General features: G+C 53.3%; 1 protein-coding gene across 1 annotated transcript; it reads right to left on the bottom strand.

The window, feature by feature from the left end:
* Positions 1-526: 526 nt before the first annotated feature.
* SP5 (Sp5 transcription factor) lies at positions 527-2,854 on the bottom strand. The gene is made up of 2 exons (XM_084265462.1): positions 2,706-2,854; positions 527-2,154 (listed from the first exon to the last, which is right to left on the bottom strand). The coding sequence occupies exons 1-2, from the start codon at positions 2,754-2,756 to the stop codon at positions 1,102-1,104; spliced, it is 1,104 nt and encodes a 367-aa protein (XP_084121588.1). The 5' UTR covers positions 2,757-2,854; the 3' UTR covers positions 527-1,101.
* Between the last annotated feature and the right edge of the window lie 9,496 nt (positions 2,855-12,350).

Below are 12,350 nucleotides of genomic sequence, written 5' to 3'. Positions count from 1 at the left end.
CACAGAGAGCTAACATACAGAAGGCATGTTCTGGCTGTGCCGTGCCACAGACAGCTCCATGCTGGTGATGGCCGGCCCTTCTCCGAGAAGGGGCATTGCTAACACTTAACCACTGCCCACCTCTGCTCGAATGTGTATCCCAGCCGGTAGCGCCTGACCTGTACGTTCACCCCCAGCATCGGCACCATGTGTTTCTCTCACGGCTTCACGTGCAGGAAACGAAATGATGACATCGATTTAAGCCCCCACCAAAAGACCCCTAAACAAGCCCACCCCCCAAAACCACACCAAGAGGCCAACATCAGTCCGAAGAAGCTAGGGATTTTAAAGGCGTTTACCATGAGCAGCTCCCAGGTCACCGTGCGCTGAGCTCCGCTTGACTGCGGCGATGAAGCCGGACCCTGCCCGCCGCCACCTCAGCGGGAAATGGCGGGAAGGCGGCGGCCGCGCGCGGAGCGGCCCGGCGCTCTCCAGGCGGGGGGAGCCCGGGGGACGATCAATGAAACCGACGCGGCGGGACCTTCCCTGCGAGACCCCAGTGTTAACGTGTTTATTTCACGCTGCAGTCGCGGGTCGCTTTACAGAAACATCTCATGCTGGAGCCCCGCTTGGGGCCGAGGACGAGGAGAGAAACACTCGTATTCAAACAGAACTATTAAATAACCTGTACACAAAATTTCAGTCTTTTCCCCTGAACGCACCGAAGGCCGGGCCCCGGGATGGCCGGGCCGACGCTGCCGCCCCACCCCCAGGCGCTCCCCAGCCCCGGCCCCCGAGGCGGCCGACGGGGCGGCCGCGGCCTCCCTTCAGCCGCGCTCCGGCGTGGCGGGGGCGGAGACGGCGCCTGTCCTGGGACAGGACGGCGGCCCCAGGGCCCTACGAGCGTCCAGTCCCGGGTCTGAGGGTCCGCGGCTCCTCGCGGCGTCGCCCCCAGCCAGGTTCCCGCTCGCCAGGCCCGACGCGAGTCAGAGAGCCGGCCGCCCTCTCCCCCGGCCCCGGCGCGCCCTCAGCCCGGGTCCCAGCCGCGGGGCGGCTCAGCTCGGCCCCCAGGTGTGGCGGCCGCCGCCGATCCCGGGCCGGTTCCGCCCCGCCGGGCGGCGGTCACAGGTCGCGGCCGTCCTCCCGCTTGACGCCGTCCGCCGCAGCCTTCAGCTTCTTGTTCTGATGAGTCTTGACGTGCTTGGCCAGGTGGTCGCTGCGCATGAAGCGCTTCCCGCACTCGGGGCAGACGAAGCGCTTCTCGCCCGTGTGAGTCCGCAGGTGCCGCTGCAGCTCGTCGGAGCGGGTGAAGCTCTTCCCGCAGAAGAGCCAGTTGCAGACGAAGGGCCGCTCGCCCGTGTGCCAGCGCAGGTGCGCCTTCAGGTGCGAGGTCTTGCCGTACACCTTGCCGCAGCCGGGGATGTGGCAGATGTGCTGCTTCTTCTTGCCCGGCTCCGCCTCCGGGGCGCTGCCCGCGGCCGACTGGCAGTTGGGGCAGCGGCAGCGGCGGCACCTCCTGGCCGTGGCCGCCAGGGGAGACTTGGTCTGCAGCAGGGCGGCGATCTGCGTCTGGTACTGGGCGAAGTCCGAGTGGCCCAGCACCAGGCTCCGCGGCAGCGCCGCGGCCGCGGGGAAGCGGTGGCCGCAGCCGCCCGGGGCGCCGGCCTGCTGGATGCTCCACCAGGGAATGTCCTCGGGCGGCGGGTTGGGCGAGAGCTGCCGGCAGGGCTGCGCGGGTGGCAGCAGGTTGGAATAGCCGGGCGGCAGGGCGGCCTGGGCGGCGTAGGGGACGTAGGCGGGGGGGCAGCTGGACGGCAGGGCGGCCATGGAGGAGGGAAGCATCTTGACGGGAGAAAACTCGTATGGGTAGGAGGGGTCCGCCGGGGGCGTGAGGGGCAGTTCGTGGCCCCCCCCGAAGGAGGGCTGCAGGTGGTTCTTCTGAGGGGTCAGCCCTAGGCTGGGGTGCGGCGGCGGCAGACCCCCCGGGGAGTGCGCCGGCATCTCGCCGCTCCACGGGTGGAAGATCCTGGAGGGGGATCCCAGCGTCGGGTCGTAGGAGACCTGCAGGAAATCCGAGGGCGCCGCGCCCGGCTGTCCGATCCGGCTACAGGTGGCGGCCAGAAGAGCCAGGGGCGAGTGCTTGGCCAAGTCTGGGGAGGCGCTGGGGGTGCGGTCCTGCGCGGGAGCGGGAGGAAGGAGGGAGGAGAGCGCGTTACTCGCCGGCCCGCGGGAAACTTTCTGCGCCTCCGCTCGCGCCGCCTGCCCGCGCGCTGCCGCAGGCGCCCCGCCGCGCCCCGCACGCCGCAAACTTCCCCGAACAGCGCGCGTCAAGCGAGCAGGACGCGCCCGGCCCCCCGCCCCGCCCGGACACCGGTCCCGCCCGCGACCAGTGCCGCCGGCCCCGCCGCCCCTCCCGGGCCGGGAACGCGGCCGCTGAGTGCGGGGGGCAGCCCCCGCCCCGCGCCGCTCCCCGTGTTCCCCCCACCCCCGCCCCCAGCCCCGGTTCACTGCTTGGAATTCCCTCTCCTGGCGGGAGAGGGAAGTTGCCGGCCCGAAGACCCCGAGCCGGCCTCCTCACCCCTCGGGGGGTCCCTACCTATCTCTCCCGGACCGCCGTGAGGGTGAAGCCCCGGGCGGGAGATGGCAGACGCCGGCTGCCCTCCGCGCAACGCGGGTCACAACCGTGGGACGCGGCGCCGTGTGAGCCCCTGTGCGCGGGTACTGACCTGGAGGAAAGCTTGGAGGGAGTCGTTTCGGAGCACAGCCACCGCGGCCATGGCTACTGCGCCCGGGGCGAGGGGAAGGCGCCGGGGCACCGCCGAGGCATGGAGACGCCGAGGGGAAGATGAGGAGCTGCCCAGTTTCCTTCTCTCTCTCGCCTTCCTTCTGATCTCCTCGCCTCTGTGCCTGTCCCACCCCCCCGCGCCGCGCGATCTCCGCGGACTGTCTGACTGCACCAGGATCACCTCCAAGAATTTGATAAGGACTTTGCTGGGCCGCCAGCCAGTCAGAGGGAAGATTTATGGCTTTGAAGTTTGCCGCTACCCAATCATCAAAGAATAGCGGCTCTTTCAGAAGCGAAAGCAAATCCTTTGAATCCACAAAGCTCCTATGGTGTGTTTGTTGGTCTGGATAAAAGAACTGATTATTAGGGGGGATGGGAAGGGAGGAGATAAAGGCGGGACAATTAATGAAGTAATCACTATGTGGGAAATGTATATACACAAATAATTGGATTTTCTTGATCAAAGGACCCCTTACCGCCTGGAGACCCTCGCACTGGATGTGCAAGACACTGGATCCTTCCTCCCCCCCCCCCTTTTTTTTTTTTGCAATTAAGGATTTGTGGCAGACCCCTAAAGTGACAATGTGTCTTTGTTATCGCCGGAGAAATCTGCCTCCGGATTCCGCTGATAGTGTTTGATGACTCAAAGTAACATTAGGAGCACAGCGAATTCACCTGATCGGGGCTGGTCGATCCCAGTCGTAAAACTTCCCTGGAGTAATTGTCGGTGGTTCCTCCCCGCTCCCTCCCTCCGCCCGCCCTTCCCCCGAGGCTGAGGGATATGCCCTCGGTATGACTTCGCAAACAACCGCACATTTACCCCTCTGGAAGCTGGGTTTGGTTTCGCTTCGCTCAGCCGGCGCTATCCCTGCGTTATCTGGAGCCCCGGCTGGCGCGGGGCCAGGCCAGCGAGCCCAGCCGGGCCCGGAGGGGGGACGGCGGGGCGCCACTGGCAGCAAGCGCTCCCGCAGGCAGACACACGGACAAACCGGCCACCCGAGAAACCAAACGGAAAAGTTTCCGCTTCCCTAGTGGGAGGCGGGTGTGAGGGACATAGTTTCTTTAAACGAGGCCAGGAGTCTCTCCCGATGGCGCTTCTGGAGGCGGGCTGCGTGCCCGCGGCAGGCGAGCTGCGCCCGGGGGCCCCGCGGAGTCTGCCCGGCCTGGGCCGGGGGCGAGAGCGGGTCAGGGCGCTCCTCGGGAGCACGGGCGCTATTACTAGGTCCCCGCCGCCACCCTCTCGCCCACCTCCTGCCACAGCCAAACTCGGCCCCGAGGACTCTGCGCCTTTCGGCCCCTGCGCACCCACACACGCCCGTGCGTGCCTGTGAGGACTCTAACCTGCCTGTCTCTGGGCCACGTGCGAGGCTATTTCCCCGGTAACCGCCGCCGGGCACATCTGGGTCACAGCTTAACGCCGCCGCCTGCCGCTGCGCTCAGCGGTCCGCGGAGCTGCCGGGACGCCTCGCACTGCGCTGCCCAGCAAGGGACAGGCGGGGCTCCGCGCCCCTCCGCGGGCCCGCTCAGCACCGCGCTCCGCCGGAGGCCCCGGAAGCGCCCCCCGCTCCTCCCCGCTTCCCCATCTGCTCGCAAACGTGTAAGCCGGCCTGTTTGGCCGGGTCCCAAACCAGGACGCTCAGCGCTATCTTGGGGTGTGTGTGTGCCCTTTCAGGCAGATGCCGGCTGGCTCTGGTCCTCCGGACTTGTTTGCCCAGGTAACTCGATCCTCCCCGCAGTCGCCGGGTTCAATTGTATTCACACCGCCACTGAAGTCTCTTTAAACGCCAGCACACAGAGATCTTTATCTGGCTTTCCTGTAGAAACAATCACTGTCCGCTCAAAGACTTCCAAGAGTTGTAGGGCTTGAATTAGATCGGTTTCTTTGAAGGGATTAAAGTGCCAACTCCTCTCCCACGGCTCCATATTGAGTTCTGGGGAGAAGTAAAAGCACGACCCCGCGTAACACTGATCCCCTACGCAGCAGCCACTTCAAGCTCTTGCCCCGTGCCAGGTAACCGCTTCACCAGGTCCGTAACGGGCAGATAAGCGCCCCGCACCCAGAGCTTTCACCACACACTGACGCATCACGGCAGGGCTCTCCACTGCCGCAGGAACTCGGGGCCCGGCAGCAGCTCCCGGCAGGGGCAGGGTTCCCCATCTGCCTGCGGAGGTGCAGGGCTCGCGGGGTCCAGCATCTCCATCCATCGCACGCAAACACCCCCCAGCACCGCCGGTGCGCGGCCTGGCGAGGTCTGCGCCGCGTCCACACGGGACTTGCAAAGAGATGGAGAACCGCAGCGCGGCCGGGAGGTCATGCACACCCTCGCCCGCAGCCGTCGGCTGCCCCGGGCTCACCGGGCAAACTCCAGCCCAGCCTCTGGAGCCGCATCGCCTCTGAGCTGCAGCCAGGGCAGTCGGAGCCGAGGGGTACCCCGACCCGCACCCGTGGTCCCTGGAAGAGCAGTAACCCGCCAGACAAGAGAAACGGCGGCGTTTGAATTCGCGTCGTCCCTGAACTTCTACAATCCCAAACTTGTGCCAACGTGGGACTTTTGTTAATTCGTTCTATCGAATAATTACCAGGAGAAAAATGCGAACAATATTTATAAACGAAACGAGCGTTCAGGAGACACTGAACATCCTGAGGTTCCCCCTCCCCAGCCTTTAGGGTACATTCTTTCCCCAGATATCTTGATGAATCAAAACGATTCTATGATTACAAAAGAGTTAGTGGAAAGTTGGGTAAGATTCTGTACGGATGCCACACTGCAAATGCCATAAATCTGCATCCAGGGAAGCACATTACTTTAAAATCGAGAAGAATTTCTCATTTCTGGAAGAAACCAATGGGCTGAATAATGAAACGTTGCAGTCATAATTTTCTGTACAAATAATTAGTGTTCAAACTCGGCGCATTTCAGTCTCCTGAAATGTATTCTTAATGAAGTGATGTTCAGAGCTGTCATTAAAAATGCAGGGCTGGAAGATCAAAGTACAATATTTATTTTAGAAATTTGTTTCAGTTATCAGGAGATACAGGTATCAAGGCCAAATGTCAATTCAGTTACACAAAGCACTATTTCCAGGAGAAACGGGCTGCCGCTACATCCTAGGGTAAAGCAAAGAGACATCAGAGACGAGGAACAGCGCGGGAGGCGGCGCAGCGCCCGGCGGAGGGAGAGCGGCGCTGACAGCACACCCCGGCCCGCAGCTCCCCGCCCTGCCCCGCTTCGGCCCGCAGACGAAGGGGCACTGTACCTACCGGCGGGGCTGCAGGGGCCGGGGCCGCTCCTCTCCTGCCCAGGCCAACCCGGGGCCGGGCTCTGGGGGGAACGCGGCAACCTGGGCGCAAGAAGAGCCGGAGCCTGGAGAGCTCCGGCCACGGGGCTTGGGGGTCGACGGAGGGCTCGGCTCCCCCGATCCCGCCGCCTCTGTCTGCCACCTCCACCAGGAAACCAGCTCCCTGCCACGGGGCCAGAGGGGCTCAGGCTGTTGGATGGTAACTGGTGATTTAAAGACAGTGGACATAAACTGTGAGTCATCATCGCCATCTTCATAGACAGGTGCCTTAGGATTTTTCAAATTCATAGAGTCAGAATGGTTCGGGTTGGAAGGGGCCTCAAAGCTCATCTAGTTCCAGCCTCCTGCCATGGGCAGGAACACCCTCTGCTAGCCCAGGATGCCCAAAGTTCCATCCAACGTGGCCTTGAAATTCAGGTATCCCAGACCGACTGTCCCACCATGTAGGGCTCTCTGGACCTTGGTTTGAATGCAGGTAGTAGAGAAAAAATACTTGGGAATAATGCTGCTGGGGTGCCAGTGGTCCCCTCCATGGTCTCCACTGTGCCTTTGCCTCCTGGGCCTTGAGCACTCCATCCTGGAGAATGAGCACCACAGCCTGTTCCAGTGATGGCTCACACTGCCATGAACTGTCCACCCAGGTCCTCTCATGACATCCCAAGACTCTTCCAAGACCTTAATGTGATCCCCTCCCAGTCCCTCAGTTCTTCCAGCGCAGCCATGAGTCACCCTGGACACCTGGATGAGCTCTGACCACCTGCCTGCCCCCAGCCTGGGGACCTGGGGCTGCGTTAAATGAAATACCGTTCTTACACAATTGTGACAAAGAATCAGAAACACGAGTATTTTGAAGGGAACAGCTGCATTAGCATTCAGCCAAGCCTCCCAGTCAAGTTCTCCCTGAGAGTGTGGCAGGCTTTAAACCTGAACAGGCTTTAAATAAGCTTGCTCCAAAAGGCAGTGTCTTCACACCATTCCTCATTCAGACCACAGTTCTTTAAAGCCTTACTAACAGAAACCATCTATCCACAACAGCAAGAAGTTTCACCAGAAGTAAGGTAAATTGACCTATGTATATAGCTCCAAGCAGATGTGGACACACTACCAACAGCTATGTGTCATTATTATTATTATTACTAACTTCAGCATATTGACATTTTTATGCTAGGCAACATGATTGGAATAATAAGCAGAGTCACCAGTTCATATTTTTAATGTGCTAGTGTGCATGGTTTGTTTATTGGTCTGTTTATTGGCTTCAGATTACCAACAAACAGTTTTAACACAATTATATCTCCTAAGTTTTAACAGAATTAAATTTGAATATCAGTAGATGGAAACAAAAGAAAGATTAAAAGCTGCTATGGCATCTCCTGCATTTTTCTGTGCAAAAAGGAAATACACAAAGCCTTAGTCAAGCTCAGCACATGCAAAGGCATATTTTGGATTTAAAGGCTTGCCTCAACATTTCCCAGTCTAGGTGTGGATTTCACAAAGATTAATAGAGGATTTCCCAAACCTCTGAAAGCTGATCTGCCCTTTAAGAAAAGTAGAACAAATTTTATGCCTCACTACAGTTTTACTGCCTGTTGTTAAAGGTTTAAATAGCTAATGTATTAATCTTCTGCTCCCTCCTTGGCTGGGCCTTTGTGACTCCTCCTCCTGCCTTAGGGAGCACTGCTGAACATTTTTGGATACACTTCCTCCCCCTGCTTCCATACTTTAGAAAGGAGTCTGACTCTTAACTGTATTAATATTGAAAGTGTTATTCTTGGCTCCACTCTGAGCGCCTGGGACACCTTTCAGTTCAAACCGATCATTTCAAACCCTCTGGAAACGCCTCTCTGCCCGTGGCACGCATGGCTGCCTTTCCCCCACCACTCTGATGGCTAGAAATGGACTTCTGTAAAGTGGAAAGCAAGCCAAGACTCTGGTGAGCAGCTGAAAAGGATCTGCTGTGTGCACCCTGCCTGTCCTCTCATTTTGGGAAACATTAAGTAAAAAAAGGCTGTGTATTTTTTGTGGAATGCATTTGTTTGTGGAAGACTGAACAGGAACCATTTATTTTATGAGTACAGATACATACAGCCAGTCTTTGCTTGTATTGCAATTATTCAGTATGGAACAAATAGGTAATTAAACTGTTTATTGGCCTCCTTTTAACTACAAGGAGTATATTATTTAAAACCTGGGTCTCACGGTAATTAATTTTAGTTACTTAGTATATTTACTGACAAATTAAACAGCTGCTTGTGTCTATACTGTGTTAATACTGGAAACAGCACCAAGTTTCAACAGATCATTGTTCAACCTATACATAAATATTGGATGATGGTATGGCTGCCACATTGCTATCGATTTGGCTGAAGGCATTAATCCAACACTGTAGAAAGACACCTGTTACCTAATGAACCCGTGTTGTAATTTTAAAACATTTTGGTAAAGAACAGATGAATTATTTTCTGGCAAAATTTTTCAATATTTTAAGACTCATTTTTGAAATAACCCATTCTTCAAGGGCTACTGGAGTGCATAAAAAAAATCCATAGTCTTTCTTACAAAGTACAAATGCTCCATGCAAAGTCTTCAAGGGCTCTATTTTAGCCAGAAGGAAAAAAAAAAAAAAAAAAAGAAGAGAGATGCATAGAAAGCCCAGTAGTGGGATTGTGAGGGTCAAAACAGGGACACAGACAAGCGACATGACTATGGGATTGAACGTGTGTTGGGCAAGAGGTACTGTCTTCACACCAAGGGAAATAATCCGAAGACCCTCTCTACAGACCCTCTATGTATAATGCTTTTAAGATAGTGTGTTCCAGTAATTTATACATACTAGTGAAAGGCAGTCAATGCTTCTTGTGCCTCACACCTACAACAGAGGTAAGTGCCCCCCAACATGGGGAGAGATTTTGAGAGGGACCTAGAAAAGGAAAATTTCTAAATCAAGAGAGGATTTTGTCAAAAACATCAGTCATCTTGGCTGCCACCACAGGCCCAGGATCCCAACAAAGATTTGGGAAAGTTTCAGTTACAATTTTGAAATGACTTCTTTCTCCTTTGCTGAACAGAAAGACTTACAAACACTGCCCTTCCAGACTGACAGAAAAGTCTCTTTAGGAATGCAGTGCCTGGTATGTTTCTGTGTCATTTCATATCTTGATGCCTTATGTGATGTAGAATAATACAAAAATATAAAGGCATAAAAATTTGCCCCCCACCCAATTCTGAAAATAAAAATACCATGAATAAAATTATTTCAAATGTATACAATGCTTGTATTACGTTTCACATCCTCACAGGGCTATAGAAGCGTGAAATCATTCTCACCATTCTCTCAGGCTGGACAGTCAGCTTCCTTTCCCTTCTTTTCAAAGAGAGTGACTGTGGCCAGACACACAACTGCTCCAGGCTTGGAAAGAGAGGTCCTTGCCTCAGTCCTGCACATAGATTACCAGACTGCTCCTCACTGACCACATGAACAAATTATTCCAGCTCAGCTCAAACCTCAGAACTCCAAAGGGAAGTAGCAAGGAGTAGTGAGAGCTGGCCAAGGCTAGCTGGCCATGCCAAAGCAAAGCAAACAACCCTACTCTGGGAATAAATCACATTTCACTTTACTCCTCAATCAGCCCCGAATGCTCAGGGCCAAGCAGCAAGACCAGGTGTTTGAGAACCCAGGACAAGATGAGGAAAAAGGGTATTTTCCCTAAAGAGAGGGTGTCAGCATGGCCATGACTCCTGCTCCAGTCTAATGAGCAGTGTAATTTTTTTTTCACATTTCTGGAATCTCAGAGTTGGAGGACAAAAAGAAATGACCTTGAAATGAGTACACTGGCTTCTCTCCCTCAGTAAATCATATATCCCTGTTTTTCCTACAACATGAAGTAAGCCACTGTATTCTACCAGAATTGAGCTGAGAATCACCTATTACACACGAGAGAAAGGTCCATGGTGAAGGACAGATAATACAATAAAATGGAAACGTATTCTTAGTCTAAATTCCTCATTCCTTATACTAGGGAATGAGAGACTATGATGTGCTGGGATTCCAATGCCCAAATGATGCAGCTCTATCACATGAGCCACTTTTGAACCCAAGTAAGTGGATTCATGAGTAATCTGTGGTAGACAACCACTAACTGCTTCTCAGGAGGCCACACTAAACCACAGAAAAAAGCATTCCAAATTTTTAATCTGAAAATAAGAAAGTCTGGAGAAGAAACAAGTGCAAAGTCCTACAGTTTCTTCAGTGTCATCAGATTAACTTTCTAAAATGCTGTCATCCTTACTGATGCACTAGAGTACAGGCTTGAAAAATAATTGTTCTTTTTCCGTCAAAATTCTTACAGAAGTCAGTGAAATCGGTGCCCATAAAAACTGAACCAGGCTCATGATTTGCTAGTTTTTTTACTTTCACCACTACACATGCTAAGTGTACTTGGCACATGGAGAGATTGAGAAAGAAGCTGCTCTCTAGTGCCAATGATTCTCTTTAATGAGATATAGTTATCAGTTGATTTATGAATCTCTCCTGCCTGTTCTCATTTACTTAGCTCTAAATTAAGGATAAGATCATTTGCATTCTAGAAGTAAAACAGTGTTTATAAGAGAACAGAGTAATCAAAATCCCTCTTAAATCAAGTTTTAGAAATGTATACTGTGAGGTTAGAGGTGGTTCTAGCAGTGTGCATAGACTTACCCATTAAACTCTACATCAGACTCAACAGAAAGAATTACACTTCCAGTTTTATCTAGTTTTCCATACTAGTATAGCATTCCCTTATCTCAGGAATTGAATGTAGGAAGAGACAAAAGGAACTTTATGCCTCAGCTTTCTGATACCCTGATGACCTCCTCCTGGGAGATCCCATGCCCCCTGTTAATTTAGATACCATATGCCTCACTGGTCATCCATTTAGTTGCTGCTCTCTATTTTACAGCCCTCGCAGGGATTTTGGTCACACTATCTACAAAACTAACCACTTCCTCTGTTTACTGCTGCTCTACTGGTCAGACAAGCCCCAGCTGATCAGTATTTTCTTATCCTTACTTAGTCTAGTCCACTTTGCTCCTTCTTTTGGCATATGCAGCTCCACTCCCATTGATACACTACTTCCAGTGCTCAAAGCAAAGCATCACAAACTGGAAAGCAGCAGAGGAGGGATGTAGGAAGGAGGAAGCAGAACTACACAGACTCTGAACTAATGCTACTGGTCAGGTGTCTGCAACTGGGAGGGAGCAGCCTGGAGACCTGGACTTTTCTCATTACGTTACAGCAGAACGCCACTGAGACTCCCGCAGCCCCTTGACTGACCAGGATCTGAGCCCCAATTTGTGTGTGTTATAGGGTGGATATATTTGATCCCCTCCAAGCCAGCATTTTGGGAGAGGCAGAAGCAAAAGGCTAACTAACTCTCTAGGTGGAAAGGCTGAAAAGGTAACCTCTGAGCAGACACCACATTAGTGCTGAGACTGGCTGGAGAAGCCAAGAACGAGTGTGAACTCACACACACGGATGCGGGGGTCACTGGTAATGAGAATACCAAGATAAATGAAGCAGTTCACTCTGTTCTGACTGATTGATTGAGGCTGTTTTCATCTCTGTGGGGTGTTCTTTTTTGGCTAAAATAACATTTCACTCAGAAGTCTCCTACACAAGCATATACAGCCTCCCCTGACACTCAACCCATAGGTATATTCAGGTGAGGGGTGGAAACTTTGTCTCCACTTCCCTCTTCTTTCCTGCTGGCAGCCAGTAATGCAATTATTTTTCACAGTTCACAACCTTATTTTGTTAACTTGACAAGTTTACCTGTGACAGGGTACATAAGAGAGTAGCATCCAGGTGCGTGGCCATCACTCTATTTCCTGACTGTCAGGAATCTGATGCTGTGTAAATACATGAGGCAGCAACACACAACCATACTGCTGGATCAGCCAAGTTTTGGGGACACTGTTTTTATCCTCAGCAGCTCCTTGTTGATCCATGTTTGGTTGGTTCCCTATAACAATCTTACAGGCATTATTTATGATGTAACTGGCATGTTCACATCATGGGTGTCTGGAAAGTTCAATAGAGAAATAAAAGTTTGGGGTAACTTTTTATTCTGGGCCATTCAGAACAATCCAGAAGACGCAGAAAATTACTTCTATCTAACCCTTGTTCAGCACCCTCCCTGCACGTCCTAAATTTCAATCCAGGTTTTGTTGTTGTTATTTACAGCTATACATGGCTATACAAAGAGCTAAATGAAGACTCACAGGATATTGAGAACAAGCTTGTAAT

The sequence above is a fragment of the Gallinula chloropus genome (assembly GCF_964237585.1).
Source record: "Gallinula chloropus genome assembly, chromosome: 5".
Taxonomy (NCBI): Eukaryota; Metazoa; Chordata; class Aves; order Gruiformes; family Rallidae; genus Gallinula; species Gallinula chloropus.
This window is presented reverse-complemented; position numbering and strand designations above follow the sequence as displayed.

What these genes read in the sequence shown, in the direction of transcription:
- SP5 (XM_084265462.1), bottom strand. Translation starts at nt 2,756, where the DNA reads ATGGCCGCGGTGGCTGTGCTCCGAAACGACTCCCTCCAAGCTTTCCTC. An exon ending in CCCTCCAAGCTTTCCTCCAG is followed by an intron (nt 2,155 to 2,705) that starts GTCAGTACCCGC and finishes GCTCCCGCGCAG; the next exon opens with GACCGCACCCCCAGCGCCTC.